The sequence below is a fragment of the Eretmochelys imbricata genome, chromosome 4, assembly GCF_965152235.1.
Source record: "Eretmochelys imbricata isolate rEreImb1 chromosome 4, rEreImb1.hap1, whole genome shotgun sequence".
Lineage (NCBI taxonomy): Eukaryota > Metazoa > Chordata > Testudines > Cheloniidae > Eretmochelys > Eretmochelys imbricata.
This window is the reverse complement of record NC_135575.1, coordinates 83,582,138-83,605,470: the sequence shown is the minus strand read 5'-3', so window position 1 is coordinate 83,605,470 and position 23,333 is coordinate 83,582,138. Positions and strand designations below refer to the sequence as shown.

At 44.3% G+C, this 23,333-nt stretch overlaps 1 protein-coding gene across 1 annotated transcript in view; it reads right to left on the bottom strand.

Annotated features, from left to right (window-relative positions):
- The window catches only part of SNX25 (sorting nexin 25), a 169,415-nt gene extending 148,155 nt beyond the window's left edge, over positions 1 to 21,260 (bottom strand). The window contains exon 1 of the mRNA XM_077815548.1: positions 20,744 to 21,260. Within this exon, the coding sequence (XP_077671674.1) occupies positions 20,744 to 21,217 (474 nt within the window). The 5' untranslated portion in view covers positions 21,218 to 21,260. The remainder of the gene's footprint in view (positions 1 to 20,743) is intronic.
- Positions 21,261 to 23,333: the final 2,073 nt, after the last annotated feature.

The window sequence follows — 23,333 nt, the reverse complement described above, 5'->3', positions numbered from 1 at the left end:
GGAGTGGGGGGGGTTGGAGGGTGAGGGGTTCTGAGGGGGGCAGGAAGTGGGAGGGGGCAAATAGAGGGCAGGGGCCAGGCTGTTTGGGGAGGCACAGCCTTCCCTACCTGGCCCTCCATACAGTTTTGCACCCCAGTGTAGCCCTCGGGCCAAAAAGTTTGCCCACCCTTGGTCTAGCACAACACACTTCTAATGGGTTCTCGATCCCCAATCAGAGCCTTTAGGTGCTACCATTATAGTAATATTTTTTATAAATCATAGCACAATCAATGAATTAACCTTACACTATTTCATAGAGTTCTTTCATATGAATGTCTCCTAGCACTTAAAAGCTAGCATCATAAGCAGGTAAGGAGTTCCACAGATCTGGATTGCCATATATAAGGAGAGGACTTCTCTTTCCCCTTAGGCAGAAAGGATAGTTTGGACAGCTGAGGGTTTTCTAAACATTTTCCTGAGCCTGTAAAATACTAACAAAAATATTTTGAGGATTCTGATTTGTTACTTTTGAGACAATTTGTTTCACACAGCAAATTCATAATGCCAGTCATGGCATTACTTCAGGATTTATGTGCCTTATTCATAGGATGGAAATAAAATTATTCCCCATGTCTCAATTTAAAAAGAAATGGGAAGAGAATCAGCTGCATAAATATTCCAATTACATTTCTAAAGAAATTTAACAGAGTGATACTTCAGAGGGTCCTGGAAACAAAAGCCATTCAAGTTTTCCCCTAGGATCATTCTCTAACACACATACTTGTTTACATTATATAGTTGCATTGAGTATCTTTTTCCTCATTCTAGAGTAGTGATGGATCCAATGGAGCATCTGCCACAAATTTCTACATTCAAAACTAGTTCTAATGTAATCCAGGACAAAGAAACTATACATATTAAACACCTATTTTTGCCTCATATCATGGGACTTTTTCCTTCTTCTCAACTCAGTACCTCTTTACAAGCAGAGGAAAGGACGTCAGCTCAATACTTTAAGAATAGATCCCTTTCTGTATCAGGAATTACTCCATATCACAGGCACTATAATCCCATATACACAATTCTACAAAGTGGGCTCACTGCACAATTTGATTCTTTCATATTTCAGTCTTAAAAGTCTTATGCTTCAACACAAAGAGCAGTGCTTCCCTATTGCCTGAGGGTAAGACTTCTGTTTGACAGGGTTTCTTAATTTTATGTAGATGTCCAAAAATAAGGGGTTTTGGGGGGGGCTCTCGTATATACTGTACTGAGCAACATATTATACACTTCACAGTAATGAGTAATTTCTTTATAATGTTCCCTAGTGCACTTTAATATAGTACTGTTTAGGAAATCTTTAGGATCTTCAGTGCGCACCAGCAGGGTCTTTCACTGACGAACATCTTAGTGCGCTTTAGAAATCACACCTAGCAGTGTGACAAGCACTTAGATACAAGTAACTATTTCCAAATTTTTTCCAGTGTTTATTGGATAAAACACCAATTTGATTTTTTTTTAATTAAATGGTGGGTGTTTTATCTGTGTTTATTAGTTAAAACCTAAAAATCAAAAGCCCTTATTGTGGAGTACTTTACTGAGGCAATTGCAAACTCATGGTTTAATTAATAAAAATTTATTTTACAGAACGTTATTGTTTATAATTTGCAAGTTTTATCTTCTAAACGGCAAGGAGTGCTCTGCTTAAATCAAACATGTTCAACAAGAACCAAGAGACAGCGATACTCGGCAGCAAGAGATCTGAACAAAAGGGGTGATCAGAAGAAGGAACTGGGTAAGAAATCACAGTGGACAAGGATGATAAAAAAACTTTAAAAATAATTATCTATTTGGTGGCACAGTACACAACTATTAAAGGACACAATGGAGATACATTGTATGGAAGCTGCACAGTAAGTTGAATTTTCTGAGAAATACTGCAGAGTGACACAGGAATCGGTGTAGAAGGTCATAGACAGTGCAGCAGTGCCACAGTCTGAGAGGAAATGGCTCCAGACTGGCAGAGAGCAATCGGAAAAAGAGCTAAGCAAATATTAGTCCTCCTGTTGTAAAATTCAAATCAAATCGCTAGGGGAAAAAGATCCCAATTATATGTAAACATTCACATTTATTTGTATGAGCAGCAGATGCTTTTTCACATGAACGCATCCAAGAATACACAGGGGAATTCAGTTTAACTGGTAATTACTAACAATGAACCGCATTTCAGGGTATGTCTATACTAAAGCAACTGCTGAGTTTGACACCACGTGTCATACAAAGATCCCTACCTCTAAACCCCCATTCTCTTTCCAGCCGGTGTTGATAGTCAACAGTGCTCAACATCCCCCTAGCAATGCCTCTTGCACTTTGCTTTACACTGAGAAGCTTTTTAAATCCAACCATCAGTTCAGCTCCATTGGTGCTGGCAAAGGCGGGGGTGTTAGTGTAGACAGGCCACTGGGTTGAACGATGGAACAGTAAAGATGCCAGCAGACAGTCTATTATCAGAGTTCCATGGGTCCATGAACTATTGGAAGTAGACTTGCACCAGCTCTAGAGCGACAATGGGAGATTTTCAGAAAATCCTTTGTGCACAGACAGCTTGAGAGTTCTAGCAGAAGGAAATGTCTGCACACTTTGGTACAATGAGCATTGAACAGTTGACTGCCCATGCCAGCAGGACAAATGGGTGTAATACTGGTTTGAGGTGAGGTAAACAGGAGCTAAAAGGGCATGTGGGTGTCAAACACCACAGTTTCTGTAGTGTAGGTAGGACTTTAAAATTACCCCTACACTGGTTCCCATTACTGCCAGTATGTCTGTGCCGCACTTTCACTGGGGGGAGAGGGGGGAAATGAAGTTCTGGTTATAAAGCTCAGACTAGAAAGGGCTTACTTTGTTTTCTTTGATTTTTTCACATCTAAAGGAAGTGCCACTCATCTAAATGCAGAAGTTGCACTGATTTAACTAAGATACAATTTTAAACCTATTTAATTGAACTGGTGCAAACCCCTGCAGGGACATTCTTTTAGATCAATTTAAGCCTGATGTTTGTTTGTTTAGCTTGGGTCACAAGCTAAACTGAAATAAGCCCGTTTTCAACTCATATAAAAGAGGGCTAGGGTGGATAAAAATCAATGCTCTTTTAAAAAAAAAAATCAGATTTTTTTTATTTAAATCGGACTTTTTTGATAAAAATGTTTTTTGAGGAAAAAACCTATCTATAGTTTTAATTAAGATTCATTATAGCTCAAAGATATCTCATCATGGAATAGGGATTATAAATTCCAATTTTATAGCATGAGACAATATATTCATGTTATGTTTAAGAAAAATTTTATGGGGTTCCAGGGGCTTCTGTATAGATTATTTAGGTTAATCGTTCTATCTGCCCAATGGGCCTCAGTGCTCAGTCTAGAAGATACCATCAGAGACGCTTAGTTTTGAAGTTCTCAAACTGGATTTGTGTCTCCAGAGACAACAGCAAAAATGTTTTTAATTAATTAATTAATTAATTAAATATAGAGAGGTGAGAAATAACAGACCTCAACCCTATCGTCCTTCTGCAAATTTGTGTACACACAGCCAATCCTTGACCTCTCTCTAAAAGTGCAGTTTCAAAAAGTTCAATGAATAGAAGATTGTTGGGGACAGAATAGATCTGGACAAGGAGAAGAAGTCTGGAGAGAAATGTGAGAAGGGAGGGACTAATCTGAAAAGTTTTCAAAATAAATCGCTTTAAAAATGTATAGTGTGTACCTTCTAAAAATGAAACCTACATCTATCTCTGAGTTGTGAAGAATATGTATTAAGGTTATAACAACCAACAAGAATGCACTTTTATGTAGAAATCCATGATTAAATCAAGTCTTCCTGACTAGTGATTTAAATCAATCATGATTTAAATCAAATCCACCCTGAAGGGTACCCATGTATGGAACTGATTACACTGTTTAACTATAACAGTTTAAAATGTACCTTTGGTTAAACCAGTGTACCTTCTGTATTTAGATGGCTCAATGCAGGTCTGACATAGGGAGACTGCAAAGACATAAAGACAAAAAAAGGGGAATGTTTTGAAATAGTAGGTACAGTCCCTTAAATCTTAAAGAGTAGGACACTTCAAAGCAAAAACTTCTATGGGAAAAAGTCTACTTGATATTTTGCAGAGGCCCATACACAGCCATATGTGGTACCTCAGCTCTTAGGGCCTATAAAGAGATCTATTGACTTCCATGAAGTGCGTAAGCACAGTATAAGAGCTTTTGTGGAACCCTCTACACTAAGGCCCACCACCTCTTCTCTCTGGGCAGCCCTCCTCTTCTCCTCGAACCATTGCTTCCTGTTTTAAGGTGAGCTTGGGTCTATTCCAGAGGAGAGATCAGATATGCAATCTATGCAAGCAGAGGACTCTGTGTTAGAGAGCCCCTCTACATATGATGGTGTGGAGGCAGCAAGGGCACAGTCCTCTGCTGGGGTAATGGTATAATCAGGGAGCCCTCCAGAATAGCAGGTTTCGGAGTTTACGTGCCATTACAATTAATGAGGAAAGTTACACCCCTCCAAACTACTATTTGAGGCTGTTTGCTGACTAGGCACACATTACTGATTCAGTGACACTTAGGTCACAGGGGCTCTTTAAGTTTTCTTCATCACCATAAGCGCTAGAAACAATTTTTAATACCAAAGCTGAGATTCTGACATCATGCGACCCCAGATGCCAGGGCCCTAGTCACATGCGTATAGTGCCTGTGATTTAGGCCAGCCCTGAATATTTGAGCATAAAAGAAAAAATTTTTGCAATGTTATGAGTAAGAGAAAACTATGGACTATAACTGAAATGTTTTTTGCTATGAAGAAATGTACAGACACACCCAAGCCAACCAACATATGTTACAACTGGCTATCAATCCAGGAGATGTCAGTCTGTTTGTAAAATGGGTAAGCATCACTACAGCTTCTAAGGGTTAAAAGTAACACACTTCTTTTTTCTTCAGAGGGTCTGTTTTGGACACAACCTCAGTTGCACAGCATGCTGCCACCTAAAGCAATACAGTCTTACCTGCTCAGGTAAAAAAAAAAAAAAGTCTTGCACATCTTTACTATGGGCCTAATCCTGCTCTCACTGACTTCAAATCTTATATGCTTAACTGGTATCCTAGAATATCAGGGTTGGAAGGGACCTTAGGAGGTCATCTAGTCCAACCCCCTGCTCAAAGCAGGACCAATCCCCAATTTTTGTCCCAGATCCCAAAATGGCCCCCTCAAAGATTGAACTCACAACCCTGGGTTTAACAGGCCAATGCTCAAACCACTGAGCTATCCCTCCCCCCAGTGAGACACTGTCAGTTTTTTAATGGTTGTGTCTACATGAAAACTTTTGACAGTCACAACACAACAGAGACAATGCCTTAAAGTTCTGATTATAATAAATCAGCAGCCATTAAGACAGATTTTACCGATTTCTGAACTCTCACTTACTTTGGGATACAAATGAGGAGGGAGAAAAAAGGAGAGGTATGAGGCCACTAAAACAGGGAACACTGATTTGAAAAAATACTTCTGCCTCTTAAGGTTTTCCTGCATGTGTTTGTTTACATAAGAAAAGGAAGCATGCACTGGCTGGAATCTTTTGTATCACATTTGTCATTTGTTACTATGGATGCCAGGAGTCCGGTTTTCAACTGGACCACCTGGTCGAAAGGGGACCCTGGTGGCTCTGGTCAGCACTGCTGACCAGGCCGTTAAAAGTCCGGTTGGCAGTGCAGGAAGGCTCCATACCTGCCTCCACGCGGCTCCCCGGAAGCGGCAGCATGTCCCTCAGCTCCCAGGTGGAGGGGTGGCCAGGGGGGGCTACACACGCTGCCCCACCCAGAGGTGCCACCCTGAACACCGGCTCTGCAGCTCCCATTGGCCAGGAAACGCGGCCAATGGGCGCTGCGGGGGGCAGCACCTGAGGGCGGAGGCAGCATACGGGAGCCCCTTGGCTACACCTAGGCCTAGGACCTGAGGGAGATTTTGCCACTTCCAGAGAGTCGCCCAAGGTAAGTGCCATCCAGAGCCTGCACCCTCTCCTGTGCCCCAACCCCCTGCCCCATCCATGAGCCATCTCCTGCACCCCAAACCCTTCATCTGGAGCCCGACCCTAGAGCCTATACCCAGCTGCAGCACGCACCCCGTCCTGCATCCCAACCCCAGCCCAGAGCCCCCACACACCCTGAATCCCTCATTTCTGACCCCAACCCAGATCCCGCACTGCCAACCCAGAGCCTGTACCTTCTCCCAGCCTGGAGCCCCCTCCCATACTCCAAACCCCTTGGCCCCACTCCCAGCCCCCTCCTACACCTCAAACCCCTCATCCCCGGCCCCACCCCAGAGTCCAAATCCCCAGCCCAGAGCCCTCACCCCCCCCCCCCGCACCCCAACCCTCTGCCCCAGCCTGGAGCCCCCTCCCACACCTGAATCCCTCGTTTTTGCGCCCACCCCAGAGCCCCATCCCCAGCCCAGAGCCTGTACCCCCTCCCACACACCAACCCCCTGTCTCAGCCCAGTGAAAATGAGCAAGTGAGTGAGGGTGGGGGAGAGTGAGCAACAGAGGGAGGCAGGATGGAGTGAGCAGGGGCAGGTCCTCAGAGAACGGGCAGGACAGGGGCTGGGCAAGTGTGTTCAGTTTCGTGCAATTATAAAGTTGGCAACCTTATCTGTTACTGACGGGAATCATGTAAGATACAGACAGCAAGAGCCTTGGAGGCTTGAAATGAAATCCAAGCTGGCACTGAGCCAGCCTTAGACTGTTTTACTATCTGATCAGTCTTCCTAATGAAAAAATTACCAAACTAACGCAATTTATTGGTATGACACAATTTGATTAATTTAAAACCTGTTTTAAACATAACTCAAGTTGAAATATTAAATTGTAAAGAATTAAGTAGATATATTAACTATGGAGATGGAGATGTATGGAGGTCAAGGTAAACAAAACGCAGTATCGACATACTAATATGCAACTTATTGCATGATTAGTCAGATGCAATTCTAAAAAATGTGACACTACAAATCAGACAACACGTTCAAGGCATAAACATCAGCCACCACATACTTGTTCTGCCCTCAAGTTTTCTGCCCACATGCACAGGAAAATTAGCAATTTTTTCGATTACACTAATGCAATAAAAATAAAACCAGTACAGAACTCAGAATACAATGTATTGTGACAAAGTTCCTCATCTGCCTTAGTGGGTCTTGCACTTATTGGAGGATTTGCTCGCCTTGGAGCTTCACGGCAGTCCTCAGCTTGGCCATTTTTCTGAACCCACAGTCCAGGTCGACTCCTCCTGTGTCTGACCAGGAGTTGGGAGGTTTGGGGGGAACCCGAGCCTGCCCTCTACTCCGGGTACTCCTCCCAACACCTTCTTTATTCTCATCATAGGACCTTCCTCCTGGTATCTGATAATGCTTGTACTCCTCAGTCCTCCAAGAGTCCACTTTCTCTCAGCTCCAAGCGTCTCTTGCTCCCAGCTCCTCACACACGCATCACAAACTGAAGTGAGCTCCTTTTTAAACCCAGGTGCCCTGATTAGCCTGCCTTAATTGATTCTAGCAGCTTCTTGATTGGCTGCAGGTGTTCTAATCAGCCTGTCTGTCTTAATAGTCTCCAGAAGAGTCCTGATTGTTCTGGAACCTTCCCTGTTACCTTACCCAGGGAAAAGGGACCTACTTAACCTGGGGCTAATATATCTGCCTTCTATTATTCCCCTGTAGCCATCTGGCCCGACCCTGTCACAGTACATTATATAACTATATTTTGTGCAAAGCATTTTTCAATTTTAATCTATGGGCCAAAAGGCAAAAGACTGTAATACACAAAAACCAATATCAAATGACTCATCTGCTTGCGCTATCCAATATTATAACTATTAACATTTTTCTTTATTGTCACAGTCTCATGATGTACATGAACATCAGAATGAACTTCGGTAATCAATAGTTGCTGCTTCTGATGATGTTTTAGTAAAATTTCCATGAGTTCAGCTTTAACTGAGAAGGATATATAATTTTCCTACTAGAAATACCTTATGAACAATACGTAAGCATTTTTTCATTCACAAAAGACCCACACTAACCGCTAAGAAATTTAAGATATTTTTAAATCACTTTTAGATATCAAAGAAGTTATATATCAGTCATACTAAGGACTGGTCTACAAACTTTTTGTATCATTTTAACTCTCAGTTTAGACATGAGAGTTAAAACAGTGCAACCACCTAGCATGGACATAGTTTGTGACACAGAGGCCCCTTGGCAAAGGGTCCCCTGTTCTTTGCAAACAACTCTAGCCTCAGACCCAATAAACCCATTACACCAAAGAAATGTCTTGCAGAATATTCATAGGAGCAATATATAAAGTATCTACAGAACACTTGTAACCAGTCAAAATTCATAACCATTGCCAAATGTACGTATGTACAGGTAATATTTAAGAAATAATATACTTTCCATATAGTTACGCTTTATGGGCTTGGACTAAAACTTAAGTCACCGGGGATAATATGTCTCAGTGATGGCCCACTCAAGCAGGGGGGAAATCACCCCACCCTGGTTAGTCCAAGATGTAATCCAAGGCTCAATTGTCTACCCTTGTGCCGTCCCACGACTTTCAGTGGAAAATCATTGGAGACAATTACAAATAATTGAAACCACTTAGAAGTACAAAAAGAACATTAAAACAGACAGGGAATTGCCCTGCCTATGAAAAAAGACAATAGACTGTTTCATCATAACACAAAGTGAGGAAAGGCACTCTGTATCCATTCACTGGGGAGACAGCTCCCACCCCTCAAGAATTCTCATGAAAAACTGGATCCTGGTTCCTATAAAGCCAGCCAGCTAGCTCTGCAATAGACTGAACTTTGGGAGGGGAGTACCTATTTATTAGGCAGAAAAGGTAACTATTAATAAGTATAGACCCAGATTTGCATTGTATGATTTTGTTTTGCGTTGTAACCATTTGTTTCCATCACACTCTCGTTTCGCGTTGAAGCTCTATTCTTTCTTAAACAAACCTACTTTTGTTTTATGTTTTAAGTGCTGTGCAGTTTACAGGAATGGTGGTTTAAGATAAAACTAGTAAACAGAGGATCTGAGATTTCTGTAAGTAGCCAGTATCAGGGGCTGCATATCACAGGGGAACAGTTCAAAGGGACTCAGGGACTGGGTGCACCTATTGTTAACCTGCAAGGAAAAGATAGGGTTGCCACAGCCCAGAGGAGAGTGCATGAAAGGTTGTTGGTGTTAGGGAGCTGACACCCAGCCAGACACAAGCAAGACTCCCTCACAATAGAGGCAGGCGGTAACAAGGTGAATCACAGGCCTGGGTGCTCCAAGAACAGCTATAAGGATAAGGGTGCTTATATTGTTATATCTTATTTCCGTAAATTTACAACATAACTGTGTCCATGCTAGGGTGCTGTACTGTTTTAATTGTATTGGTTTCTAAACTGATAGAGTTGAAGATTTTAAATATATATACACACACACATAACCAACCCCTAGCTTCTACAACTAGGAGTTTCCAACAATAACAACTTTATAGAAAGTTAAATTAAAGTTGTATCAAATTAAACAGACAGGACTACTCAGTTTGAGGAAAAAAATGTTTTGAATGTACTATCTTTCCCCATATCCTGTAATTATTTCTAATTTAGCAAAGTAACGTTAGCATTTAAATATCTATTTACAAAGCAATATTCCTTTTTCATCCATTAGTGGTTCTATCACATCTTTAAAATGGAAAAAAGGCCTTCAGAATCAGAGCAAAGGTTTGTGCACAATTTCATAAGAATAATGATAAGTTAACAGAGGATTCCCTGCCTACAGAATAGCCCTGTGCTCTCCTCCTTTATGAGAATGTATGGAAGAAAACAATCAGTCCTCAAACGCAAAGGTCCCAGCAAATTCGAAAGCAGAAGAATCTGAATAGATTAAGGTCTGGGAAAAACCCAGGCTTCAACTCCACACACAGATCACGGACCACAGCTTAACCTACTACATTTATCCCCTGCATTTATCTCCAACCCTTTTGACCTCAAGCCTCCTTCTACAGCAAATACACTGTGTTCCGACTCCTTTAATGGTGGACAGAAGAACACAGAGAAGGAATTCTGCTTTAATCAGCATTAATTTTGCTCCTTTTCCACTATGCTGGGTGAGCATTCTCTTTGGGAAACACAGTACAGAGTGGCTACCCCTAGGATCCTCTGCTTCCACCATCACACCTTCTTTATCCACATGGCCCATGGACCATGCAGCTATTTTGTGAATAACACATAGCCAGCTAAGCCAAACCGGAGGAGAGGAAGGAGGGAGAAAATGTGTAATTGTCTTTTCCTCTGGTAATTTCTTCTGTGGGTTTGCTCCCCAACTCCCACTGCAGGACTGGATCTACATAATATAACCCTAGAAATATTTCTGAAGATTGCTGCCATCATAGAATATCAGGGTTGGAAGGGACCTCAGGAGGTCAACTAGTCCAACCCCCTGCTCAAAGCAGGACCAATCCCCAATTTTTGCCCCAGATCCCTAAATGACCCCCTCAAGGATTGAACTCACAACCCTGAGTTTAACAGGCCAATGCTCAAACCACTGAGCTATCCCTTCCCCACTCATACCAGCTGCCTTTTTATTTATTTAATGAATTACACATTAATAAGATTCACTTCAGCATTAGGGAAGTTAGCTGACTACATCATTAAAGGGAGATTAACAAAACACTTAGATAAGGACAAACTAGCACATCTTCAGATGTCAAAACGCAGAGGAGGAGAAACTGGTGAGCAATCTTGAACAAAGACAGTCCAGAATTCTTGGTTTCTGGAATCAGAAAGTCCTATGATCAAAAAGCAGTGGTGACAGAACTGCAAACAGCATATTCTCAAGATGGACAGAAGTGGATAGCAGGACACCTTAAGGATCAGTGATTTTCTATATATCTCTTAAGAATCGCGGGGGAGGATAAATTAGGCTTCAGCAGGTAGATTTTGCAGAAAAAAATAATTTTTAGGATAATTATGGATGTTTCTGAATAACATATCCAAACCTAATCAAAAGATGCATAGGATGTTGTTCCTGCCATTCCACATTGTGCCCAGCCCTCCCTCCTCCACATAGTGCATGTGATCACATTTTAGAAAAGAGACCTACATGTGAAGGTGTACCTCCTCTGATAGCTGCGGTGGCTCCTGCTATTTACCATCCCAACCCCTGGGGTTGATTCTCCTCATCAGAAGAGGGAAGAATGCTCAGCTTTCTACATCATAACAAATGATTGGTCTAGGCCACCAGCTATCCTGTCTGATCCACAAGGGACTATTTTCCAATATGACAGGTTTCAGAGTAACAGCTGTGTTAGTCTGTATTCGCAAAAAGAAAAAGAGTACTTGTGGCACCTTAGAGACTAACCAATTTATTTGAGCATAAGCTTTCGTATTTTCCACTGAATGCATCCGATGAAGTGAGCTGTAGCTCACGAAAGCTTATGCTCAAATAAATTGGTTAGTCCCTAAGGTGCCACAAGTACTCCTTTTCTATTTTCCAATAATCTCACTACTGATTTTTCTACAATTTAAGTAATAAAACTCATCTTCCTGGACCCCAGCAGCTCCAAAGGCTAGGCAATAGTTAGGTAGTCTGGGGAGAGAGATGCAATTCTTCTCTTCTTGCACAAGGGACCTATGTACATAGCATTATCAATTATACATAAATTACATATGGACTGAAAGAAAAGCTGGCCACCTCAGAATGTGAAACAGAGGCGTGTAAATCTCACAGTCAAAATAACTGTATAAAATACTTTTGAAGAAGGAATCCTGCTAACTATATGTGAAAGATATTTTCCTAAGGTAAGTTCAAAACAAAAAAAGTGACTAACTATATCAGGTTTAAATTTTCAAGAGACACTCAATGGTGGGCATGTGTGCACACAAGAATCTTTTTATGTGAATTTAAAACAGTAAAACCACTAATCTCCAGAATCTGGGGGGTGATGTTATGATCAATACATATTTTTTTGCTGGAAAACATGTTTATTCTCCTTTCTGTTAGTTCAAGTTAGATTAAATAAACCACTCTCTATAAAGTATCATTCATATCAACTAAATGTATAGTCATTGACTCTAATAAGCATCTCATCCATCTTAGTTTTGGTATTTCTAAAAGTGAGTGTGGCAACTCAACCCACTAATTAAGAGTCATTAAAGTGACTCAGAGTCAAAACACAATTTAGAAAGGAAAAAGAACACTACTGTGGCCTCCCAATTCCTTGGAGCTACATTAAGAGAAACCTATGAACACACAAGTTTATTTTTTTCCCCTTTTAGTTATCCATTCAAGGGACTTTTTTAAAATCAGTCAAAATTATCTCAGACACTATTAACACAAATTAGTACATCTGATTAACCCAAGGCGCTGAACAGTACAATCCTAAATTTACAGGAAGATGGATATTCTAATAGGTCTTTTCCATCTCTAACTTCTGTGTGAAAGGGCATGTGTCTGTTTGGTACGTAAATATCTCCAGGGAATTTTAAGAGTTTTGATTAGAAGACAGTACAATTAGGACATTACATTTCTTTGTTGTCCTATTGCATCTTGTCTAGCACCAATTCCTTCTAAGTGTTGGGAATATTTCCTATTTATGTTAAAGGATTGAAAGCCAAATACAGCCTAGAACCATACATGTTATGATCTGTGAGAAAGGACTGTATGCCTATAAATATTAGCTTCTATAGCTAAATATTTACCATTGCTTTTATTCATTGTACTACTTCCATGAATGGTCTGCAAGTTTTCTTCATCCATATGGAAGTTAATGAAAATAAAAAGAGAGGACAGGAGAAGAAAAAACAAAAACAAACCAACTATCTTCACAGAACTTAACTTGATGTGGAATCAGGGGTGTTGTCTACAGAGAGCTGGTCACTCAATACATCACATATAAAAATATCATTTTGATACAGTGCCCTGCTGTGCAGACACAGATCTTCAAACTACTGGAAAATAAGTCTTCAGGTTTTGGTGAAGGAGCAAAAGCAAAACACAAACAAATTAACCAAAGACACAAAGTAAATTAAGTCTGATTTACATTAAATTTTGCATCTGTTTCTAGATTCTAATATTAACTAAATGACACACTTTCTTTGAAGTCTTTCAATGTAATGTGTTATTTTTCCATGTAATTCTCAATAGGTTTCTAATGCATTCACTGAACAATCTAAGCTTTAAAACACACACACACACACAATCCCACCTTTAAATAGAGACTGGGAGTGGCTAAGTCATTATGCAAGGTAGCCTATTTCCTCTTGTTTTTTCCTACCCCCCCCCCCCCAGGATGTTCTGGTTTAACTTGGTTTTAAACTTGGAGAGTGGTCAGTTTGGATGAGCTATTACCAGCAGGAGAGTGAGTCTGTGTGTGTATTGGGGTGGATTTTTGGAGGGGGGTGAGGGAGTGAGAGAACCTGGATTTGTGCAGGAAATGGCCTAACTTCATTATCATGCACATTGTGTAAAGACAGGTTTCAGAGTAACAGCCGTGTTAGTCTGTATTCGCAAAAAGAAAAGGAGTACTTGTGGCACCTTAGAGACTAACCAATTTATTTGAGCATGAGCTTTCGTGAGCTACAGCTCACTTCATCAGATGCATACCGTGGAAACTGCAGCAGACTTTATATATACACAGAGAATATGAAACAATACCTCCTCCCACCCCACTGTCCTGCTGGTAATAGCTTATCTAAAGTAATCTTCAGGTTAGGCCATTTCCAGCACAAATCCAGGTTTTCTCACCCTCCACCCCCCCACACAAATTCACTCTCCTGCTGGTGATAGCCCATCCAAAGTGACAACTCTTTACACAATAAGAAAAGGAGTACTTGTGGCACCTTAGAGACTAACCAATTTATTTGAGCATGAGCTTTCGTGAGCTACAGCTCACTTCATCAGATGCATACCGTGGAAACTGCAGCAGACTTTATATATACACAGAGAATATGAAACAATACCTCCTCCCACCCCACTGTCCTGCTGGTAATAGCTTATCTAAAGTAATCTTCAGGTTAGGCCATTTCCAGCACAAATCCAGGTTTTCTCACCCTCCACCCCCCCACACAAATTCACTCTCCTGCTGGTGATAGCCCATCCAAAGTGACAACTCTTTGCACAATGTGCATGATAATGAAGTTAGGCCATTTCCTGCACAAATCCAGGTTCTCTCACTCCCTCACCCCCCTCCAAAAACCCACCCCCACACTCTCAGTGGGATCATAGGGTAATGGCTTGTAGAAACTCGTGTTGGAGAGCTATGATCCCACTGAGAGTTACCAAAAGCAACTACAGCATTTGCTCAAGAAACTTCCTGAAAAAGCACAAGATCAAATCCGCACAGACACACCCCTGGAACCCCGACCTGGGATATTCTATCTACTACCCAAGATCCATAAACCTGGAACTCCTGGGCGCCCCATCATTTCAGGCATTGGCACCCTGACAGCAGGATTGTCTGGCTATGTAGACTCCCTCCTCAGGCCCTATGCTACCAGCACTCCCAGCTACCTTCGAGACACCACTGACTTCCTGAGGAAACTTCAATCCATCGGTGATCTTCCTGATAACACCATCCTGGCCACTATGGATGTAGAAGCCCTCTACACCAACATTCCACACAAAGATGGACTACAAGCCATCAGGAACACTATCCCCGATAATGTCACGGCTAACCTGGTGGCTGAACTTTGTGACTTTGTCCTTACCCATAACTATTTCACATTTGGGGACAATGTATACCTTCAGATCAGCGGCACTGCTATGGGTACCCGCATGGCCCCACAGTATGCCAACATTTTTATGGCTGATTTAGAACAACGCTTCCTCAGCTCTCGTCCCCTAAAGCCCCTACTCTACTTGCGCTATATTGATGACATCTTCATCATCTGGACCCATGGAAAAGAAGCCCTTGAGGAATTCCACCATGATTTCAACAATTTCCATCCCACCACCAACCTCAGCCTGGTCCAGTCCACACAAGAGATCCACTTCCTGGACACTACAGTGCTAATAAACAATGGTCACATAAACACCACCCTATACCGGAAACCTACTGACCGCTATTCCTACCTGCATGCCTCCAGCTTTCACCCTGACCACACCACACGATCCATCGTCTACAGCCAAGCTCTGCGATACAACCGCATTTGCTCCAACCCCTCAGACAGAGACAAACACCTACAAGATCTCTGTCAAGCTTTCTTACAACTACAATACCCACCTGCAGAAGTGAAGAAACAGATTGATAGAGCCAGAAGAGTTCCCAGAAGTTACCTACTACAGGACAGGCCTAACAAAGAAAATAACAGAACGCCACTAGCCGTCACCTTCAGCCCCCAACTAAAACCCCTCCAACGCATTATTAAGGATCTACAACCTATCCTAAAGGATGACCCAACACTCTCACAAATCTTGGGAGACAGGCCAGTCCTTGCCTACAGACAGCCCCGCAACCTGAAGCAAATACTCACCAACAACCACATACCACACAACAGAACCACTAACCCAGGAACTTATCCTTGCAACAAAGCCCGTTGCCAATTGTGCCCACATATCTATTCAGGGGACACCATCACAGGGCCTAATAACATCAGCCACACTATCAGAGGCTCGTTCACCTGCACATCCACCAATGTGATTTATGCCATCATGTGCCAGCAATGCCCCTCTGCCATGTACATTGGTCAAACTGGACAGTCTCTACGTAAAAGAATAAATGGACACAAATCAGATGTCAAGAATTATAACATTCATAAACCAGTCGGAGAACACTTCAATCTCTCTGGTCACGCAATCACAGACATGAAGGTCGCTATCTTAAAACAAAAAAACTTCAAATCCAGACTCCAGCGAGAAACTGCTGAATTGGAATTCATTTGCAAATTGGATACTATTAATTTAGGCTTAAATAGAGACTGGGAGTGGCTAAGTCATTATGCAAGGTAGCCTATTTCCTCTTGTTTTTTCCTACCCCCCCCCCCCCAGATGTTCTGGTTTAACTTGGATTTAAACTTGGAGAGTGGTCAGTTTTGGAAAAGCTATTACCAGCAGGAGAGTGAGTTTGTGTGTGTATGGGGGTGGGTTTTTGGAGGGGGGTGAGGGAGTGAGAGAACCTGGATTTGTGCAGGAAATGGCCTAACTTCATTATCATGCACATTGTGTAAAGAGTTGTCACTTTGGATGGGCTATCACCAGCAGGAGAGTGAATTTGTGTGGGGGGGTGGAGGGTGAGAAAACCTGGATTTGTGCTGGAAATGGCCTAACCTGAAGATTACTTTAGATAAGCTATTACCAGCAGGACAGTGGGGTGGGAGGAGGTATTGTTTCATATTCTCTGTGTATATATAAAGTCTGCTGCAGTTTCCACGGTATGCATCTGATGAAGTGAGCTGTAGCTCACGAAAGCTCATGCTCAAATAAATTGGTTAGTCTCTAAGGTGCCACAAGTACTCCTTTTCTTATTGTGTAAAGAGTTGTCACTTTGGATGGGCTATCACCAGCAGGAGAGTGAATTTGTGTGGGGGGGTGGAGGGTGAGAAAACCTGGATTTGTGCTGGAAATGGCCTAACCTGATGCTCACTTTAGATAAGCTATTACCAGCAGGACAGTGGGGTGGGAGGAGGTATTGTTTCATATTCTCTGTGTATATATAAAGTCTGCTGCAGTTTCCATGGTATGCATCTGATGAAGTGAGCTGTAGCTCACGAAAGCTCATGCTCAAATAAATTGGTTAGTCTCTAAGGTGCCACAAGTACTCCTTTTCTTTTTGCGAATACAGACTAACACGGCTGTTACTCTGAAATCTAACACCTCCCATCGAGGTTAAGCAAAGTACATTTAGCATTGTGGGACATAGCTTCTCTGGGAGACAGTTCAAACAAAACAAGGGTAGAAAAGCACAAATTTTGCTTATTCAGGGCCTGATCCTTCAGCACTTACTCGTGTAAGTTATTTTACTCACATTAATAGACCTGTTGAAAACAATGGGACTACTCAAGCATCATAAATATATGCAGAATCAAGGCCTTTGGCAAAACTATTTTTTTAATGGAGAGTTTAACTGAAGTATAGGATAAGGGCCTGACCTTTGAAGTCAATTAAACACTCCTACCAACTCTCTGAGAGCTCAGTCCAACTCCAGTTAGAATAAATATTTATTACTGAATACTTAGTGTTTCCTCATTTGCTGAGCCTAAAGTGGAAGTCACCCTGAAAGAAAGAACAATTAACACGCTTGCTTTGAGCTCACATCGAAACACCCACTCCAAATAGATTCTTTTTCCAATGAAGGCCTTCTGCCCCCATCCATAACCCTCTTTAGAAAACTGTTTTGCATTAGACACAGCCAGATTATTCTTTTCTGTGCTTGAAGAAAGGAAAGATGTGTCAAAGTTTGGGAAACTCTAGCTTCACAGGTACCCCATTACCGGCTCTTGAAAGGGATAGAAAAATGATATCAGAAGGATCCATGACAGATAGGAAAGCAACAGTTAAGCAAGACCAGAAGATTTGTAAATATTATAGAAATCATGATAGGAAGAGGTGATCTTATCTTACGAATTATTACAGAAAGAAAGATGAATGAGAGATTTGGCAACAAAATCTATTGGGTGGCCTATATTTTTATGTAATACCTATCAAGTTCTTAATACTGCCCCCACTGCTATGGCATCCAAGCACTGATCAGAATGATTCCTGTACCCATAAAAAAATCCTCTTTGAAGAAAATGTATCTGCAACATAAAGAGCCTTGGTGCTTAAAGCAATTTTGTGTCAGAAAAAAACAAGACAGAGCTGCAATCGTAGGACCTAGGAAGTCAGATGCCTTGGATGGGGGCTTCCAAATGGAAAGGAGGAAATCCCCTCACTCCTTTTTTTGGCATTTCCTTCCCACTCCTTTCAGGTAGCCAGGTTATGCCTCGTGGGAAAGGACCTTGACTGGACTACATCTGGCACATTATAACTGATTGAATCTTGGCAGGCATCAGATCCTGGGGCAAGGGCTATCCCTGGACCAAGGTAACTGTGCCACAGCTACTAAACTGTGAAGTTTTGGGTTTTTAAAATAATTTAAAATATTTTCAGAAATAATTAAAAATACCACGGGATAAAACCAGTACAGAGCCAATACAAAACAAGTGTGATGAGACAACAGCGCCACACATGAAACCAGTGGACAGGAATGAGAGGAGAAAATTTCAGAGAGAAATGGGAGGTAATATACCAGGAAAAGAATGTGTATATAGCATATAAAGTGAAGCAACTGTATTTGTCTCTAGATATTTCAGCTCTTGTTCTTGCCCACTGGATTAAGCTATTGTGCTGTTCAGAGTGAAAACATTAGCTTCGGTTCTGGATTTAAATCTCAATCTTCTCTAATTAAGCAGTTTCCACTGTATGTATATTTCAATGCCCTCTTAACTTGTTTCTTCCTATTGTGGCAGTGAGAGATTTAAAACCTAGGTGAGCATGGGGGGGGGGGAGGTAGTCACACGGGGGAAAATGAGCACAGCTGCATTTACTTCAGGCTGATTTATTCCACCTGAAGATATGGACCATGGAGTTTGAAGCCTGTTAGCGAAGACTTGGCACATCTTTTTCTCTCAGCATCAGATGGGTTTTCACAATTTCATATTAACTATCGTTAATATCCAAGAATATTTATACACTTAATAGTGTTAATAAACACTAGGTTCCCACCCATCCCTCCCCAAAAAACTAGCTGAACTGTGTCAGTCCATTAGCCACAATATTTAACAGGACACCCCTCTCAATATAGGTTAGGACCGTGACAGCTGCTTCCTCATATGACCTATGGGTGTCTCCTCAATGGTTTTGCAACCCACACCCTATCCCCTGCACACATATGGCGCAGATACACTATTTGCTTCCTAAAAACCCCTGAACAAGGTGAAGGCATGTCAGTGTAAAAAAACGCATAAGCCATTTTTGAATCAGATATAATATCACTTTTACCCACTGCTGGGGATGGACCCTGAACATGCCTTCATGCCAGTTTTGCCAACTAGTGTCACCAGCATCCAACATCTGGCTGAATAATCCTTTTCTACTGGAAATAATGCGCTGTCCTTTTCTATTGTACAACAATAGACAGCAGCCCTCAGGAGTAGGCCTGGTAATTTATTTCTGGTCAAAAACTAGTTCCTTCCTGCTACTCCCTCTTTAATGACTAATAGGTCAAAGAAACAAGTCCTCCCCCAAAAGTTTTGTAGAGTTTTGTTAGCATGTTTGATGAGAGAGGTGGAAGAATGGCAAACTATACTAGTGAGTGAATTATAACAGGCTTTCTACTCTCTCAGTTTCAAAGGCCCATGCTGTCAAAAGCTGAATCAGACATCATCCTGGAAATTCAGAAATGACAACGCTTTCAAGTTGCTGTTAACACCAAAGTTAAAGCATTAAACAGGACTACCTGGATCCTATTAACTCTTAGGTTTTATACCAAAATGTGGCTAACAACACTTACCCTTCATTGTAAAGCACTTTGAGATCCATTAATGAAATGCACTATAACAAAGTGCATTATTTATTATTGTGGAATTTCACTTACCTACACTATATTTTCATGGAACTATGCAGTTCACAAGCATGTGTCTCCTATCAGCTATACTGAGCTTACCTGGGATGTCAGATGGTACACATCCTTTATATCTGTATGCAGCATTAGAGTGAAAACAATTTCTCGTGTCAAGCAATAGTTTTCACAGTCCTGTGATTTTTTATTTGGGGCAGGAAATGCTTAAAATAAGTTGCTTTGACTAACATTTCTCAATAAGTCTGCAAGTCTATGTATGTGTTAACACAGGGTTTGCCTCTACACAACTGGCCTTTGGAGTTCAGCAGGAAAACTGTTATATTTGGGGGTGTTAACCTGGAAGGGTAAACAGAATGTGAAGTTGAATGTCTTTCCCAAGTTCATCTTGCAGGTGTGTAAGAGCTGAAGGAGGTATTATGATAAAGTTTACTCAAGGACAGTCTTTGGCACTCCCTACAGCTGCATTTGCATTGAAGCAACATGAATATTTTGTATCTTGCCTACAAACCCCCCCCCCCCCTTAATATTTTTTTAAAGTAAAGGAATGGCAAGAAGACGAACATTTGTTCCTGGAATCCGGATGGCTACCTAAAGGCACTCTCGATTTAAATATACCCTTAAGCAGAACTGAACTGACCTGAATAAACATCGTTTTCAACTGTTGCAGGAAAACGTTGTCATCATACAATGTTTACCGGCGACAAGTTTGTATGATCAGGAGCCCCTGACCGAGCTGTAGCCAACAACACTTAAGTGCAGCACCGCTGTCAAAGCAGAGCATTTACAACGCAACATCTGTCAGAGACCAAGCGTAAGATTAACGTCCAGCAAACTCTACAGAAGCCGCCCCCCACCCCAGGTGTGGTTTCGGGCACACACAATTCCCCCGAGGTCTCTCTGCGCTGGGAAGAGAGCAGGAATCTCAGCCCCTCCGTGCTGCTGGAGGGGATTTAACCCAACACAGGAGTGAGCAAGAAATCGCAGTTCAAAATGTGCCCGGGGCCTCTGTGCTGCCGGGCCCAGGGTATGTAGCTGGGGCACGGCCGGGATCGGCAGGAGGGAGGGGGGGTCTGTCCAGCGGCGAGAAGAGCCCGGGGTGTCACTTACCGCGGCTGCCCGCAGGAGCGGAGCGTCCCGCCTCGGCCCGCGGCTCCAGGCGGCGGGGAAGTCCGGCGGGGTCCGGAGGTGGCCGCGGGTCGGGCCGCTCAAGGCGAGCAAGGTGCCCAGCAGGAAGGCGGCCGCCGCGCAGCCCAGGTAGAGGGCCAACCGCAGCAGCAGCAGGGCCAGGCACGGTTGCCCCCAGTCCCCCGCCTCCGCCCGCCCCAGGTGGAACAGGGACACCGCCAGCAGCCCCAGCCCGGCCGCCAGCATCAGGCGGGACGAGCCGGGATCCTCCTCCTCTTCCTCGTCGTCCGCCTCCTCCTCCCCGCCGGCGACGGCGGCTGCCGCTGGGGCGCTGCTGCGGCAGGACTGGCCGCCGGGGCTGCGCGCTCCCGGGGCGCCGGAGACTGCGGCGCCCGCCGACTCGGGCTGCCCGCCGCTGCTGCTGCTGCCGCTAGTGCTGTCGGCATCAGGGAACATGCTGCTCCTGGCGCTGCTGGAAACAAGCGCATCTCCCGCCCCAGCGGCCCCCTCGGAAGGTCGCCTCTCCCCGAGCCCCGCGGCTGCTGGCACCGCACCGGCAGGAGAGGGAGCCGGGGCTCATGCCCGGCAGCACAGGAGGGAAGGGGAGGGGAGGGGAGAGGGGCCGGTCACTTCCTCGCCAACCCTCCCCGCCAACTCCGGCTGCGGCTGCTGCTCTGCTCCTCCTCCCCGCTAGTGGCCCGGCGCTCGGTGGGAGCAGGGGGAGGCCGCGCCGTGCCCGCGCTTGTCCAGCAGGGGGAGGAGAAGGAGGCGCCTGAGTGACAGCTGCCTCCTTATTGTCACACCATTAATTATCATCATAAGGTTATAAAACAAAACATAACTATATCACTAATAATGTTTTTTTTAAAGGTTACACACTGTAAAAGGCAATCCCTGCCCTAAAGGGGTTATAATCTAAGCCCTGATTTTACAAACATGCACATGCTTAAATTGCAGCAAGGGCAGTTTAGGTTGGACATTAGGAAAAATTTAGGACCCATCAAGATAGTTAAGCACTGGAGTAAATTGCCTAGGGAAGTTGTGGAATCTCTGTTGTACATTTTTAAGAGCAGGTTAGATAAACACATAGGAGCTGACTCTGTGGGAGCACCCACGGAAAAAAAATTAGTGACTGCCAAGCACACACTGGCAGCCAGCTCACTCTCTTCCCCCACCCCAGCACCTCCTGTCAGCTGGCTGCCCTGCTGATCAACTCTTCCCCTTCCTTCCCAGCACCTCCTGCTCACCGGGATCAGCTTGAGGGGGAGGAGCGGGGACAGGGCGGGGGGCAGAACTAGGCAGGAAGAGGCAAGGTGGGGTGCAGTGGGGGCAGAGACTTATGAGAAGGGGTGGGGGCGGGACCTGGGCAGAGTGGAGCAGGAAGAGGTCTGGCAGGGGTGGGGTCTTGGGGGAAAGGAGGGGGGGCCTGGTGAAGAGTAGGGGATTAAGTACCCCTGGGGCCTGGAGGAAGCTGGAGCCTGTGAATAAACACCTGTCAGGGATGGTCTAGATAATACTTAGTCCTGCCTTTAGTGCAGTCCTACCTTTCTATGATTCTAAAATACTGTGAAGAAGGGTGAAATCAGCTGTGAGTTTATGGTACAATGCACTAATAGAAAGAGACTCAATGAAGACAGGAAACACTTGGTCAAAAAGGGATCAATGCAACTCCAGCCAGCACCGCAGACCAGGCTGTTAAAAGGCCGGTGGGCAATGCTGCGGGGCTAAGGCAGGCTAGTCCCTACCTGCCCTGGTACCGCACTGCACCCCGGAAGCAGCCAGCAGGTCTGGCTTCTAGGTGGGGGGACCAAGGGGCTCCACACACTGCCCCTGCCCCATGCACCGGAGCTGTTCCTGGCCAATGGGAGCTGAGGGGGGGGCTGTGCCTGCAGGCAATAGCAGCATATGGAAACTTCTGGCCCCCCTGCCTAGGCACTGGACCTGCTGGCCAATTACAAGGCACAGCATGAAGCCAGGACAGGCAGTTGCGTCACTGACCGAGAGCCACCCAAGGTAAGCCTGTGCCCCGAGCCCCAACTCCCTACCCCAGCCCTGAGCCCCCCCCCCCAACCTGAAGCTCCCTCCTGTACCCAAAACCCCTCATCCCCAGCCCCACTCCAGAGCCCCCCTTCCACATCCCAACCCCCTGCCCCAGCCCAGTGAAAGTGAGTGAGGGTGGGGAAAGCGAGCTACAGAGGGGGGAGGAATGTAGGGAGTGGGGGCGGGGCAGGGGGCGTGGCCTCGGGGAAGGGGCGGGGCTAGAGTGTTCCATTTTGTGCTCTGGGAGAGTTGGCGCACAGGCCGCATTGCCCAGTCTGGTCCCGCACTACGGCCACGCAGCGTTTACATAGCGCCAGTCCCCGCGAGCGCCCCCATCGGCCAGGCCCTCCGCTCCCCTCCCCCGGCAGGGCGCCTGCGAGCCGGCTTGGCGGCGCGTTGCCAAGGGCGGGGCTGCTCTGCCCTAGCGGTCCTCGCTCCCTCCACCCCCGAGGTAGCGATAAGGGGGCTCCAGGCCGCCCCCTGGCGCCCAGAGAGCGGGAGCTCCACCCCTTCCGCGGCGACGCAGGGGCTG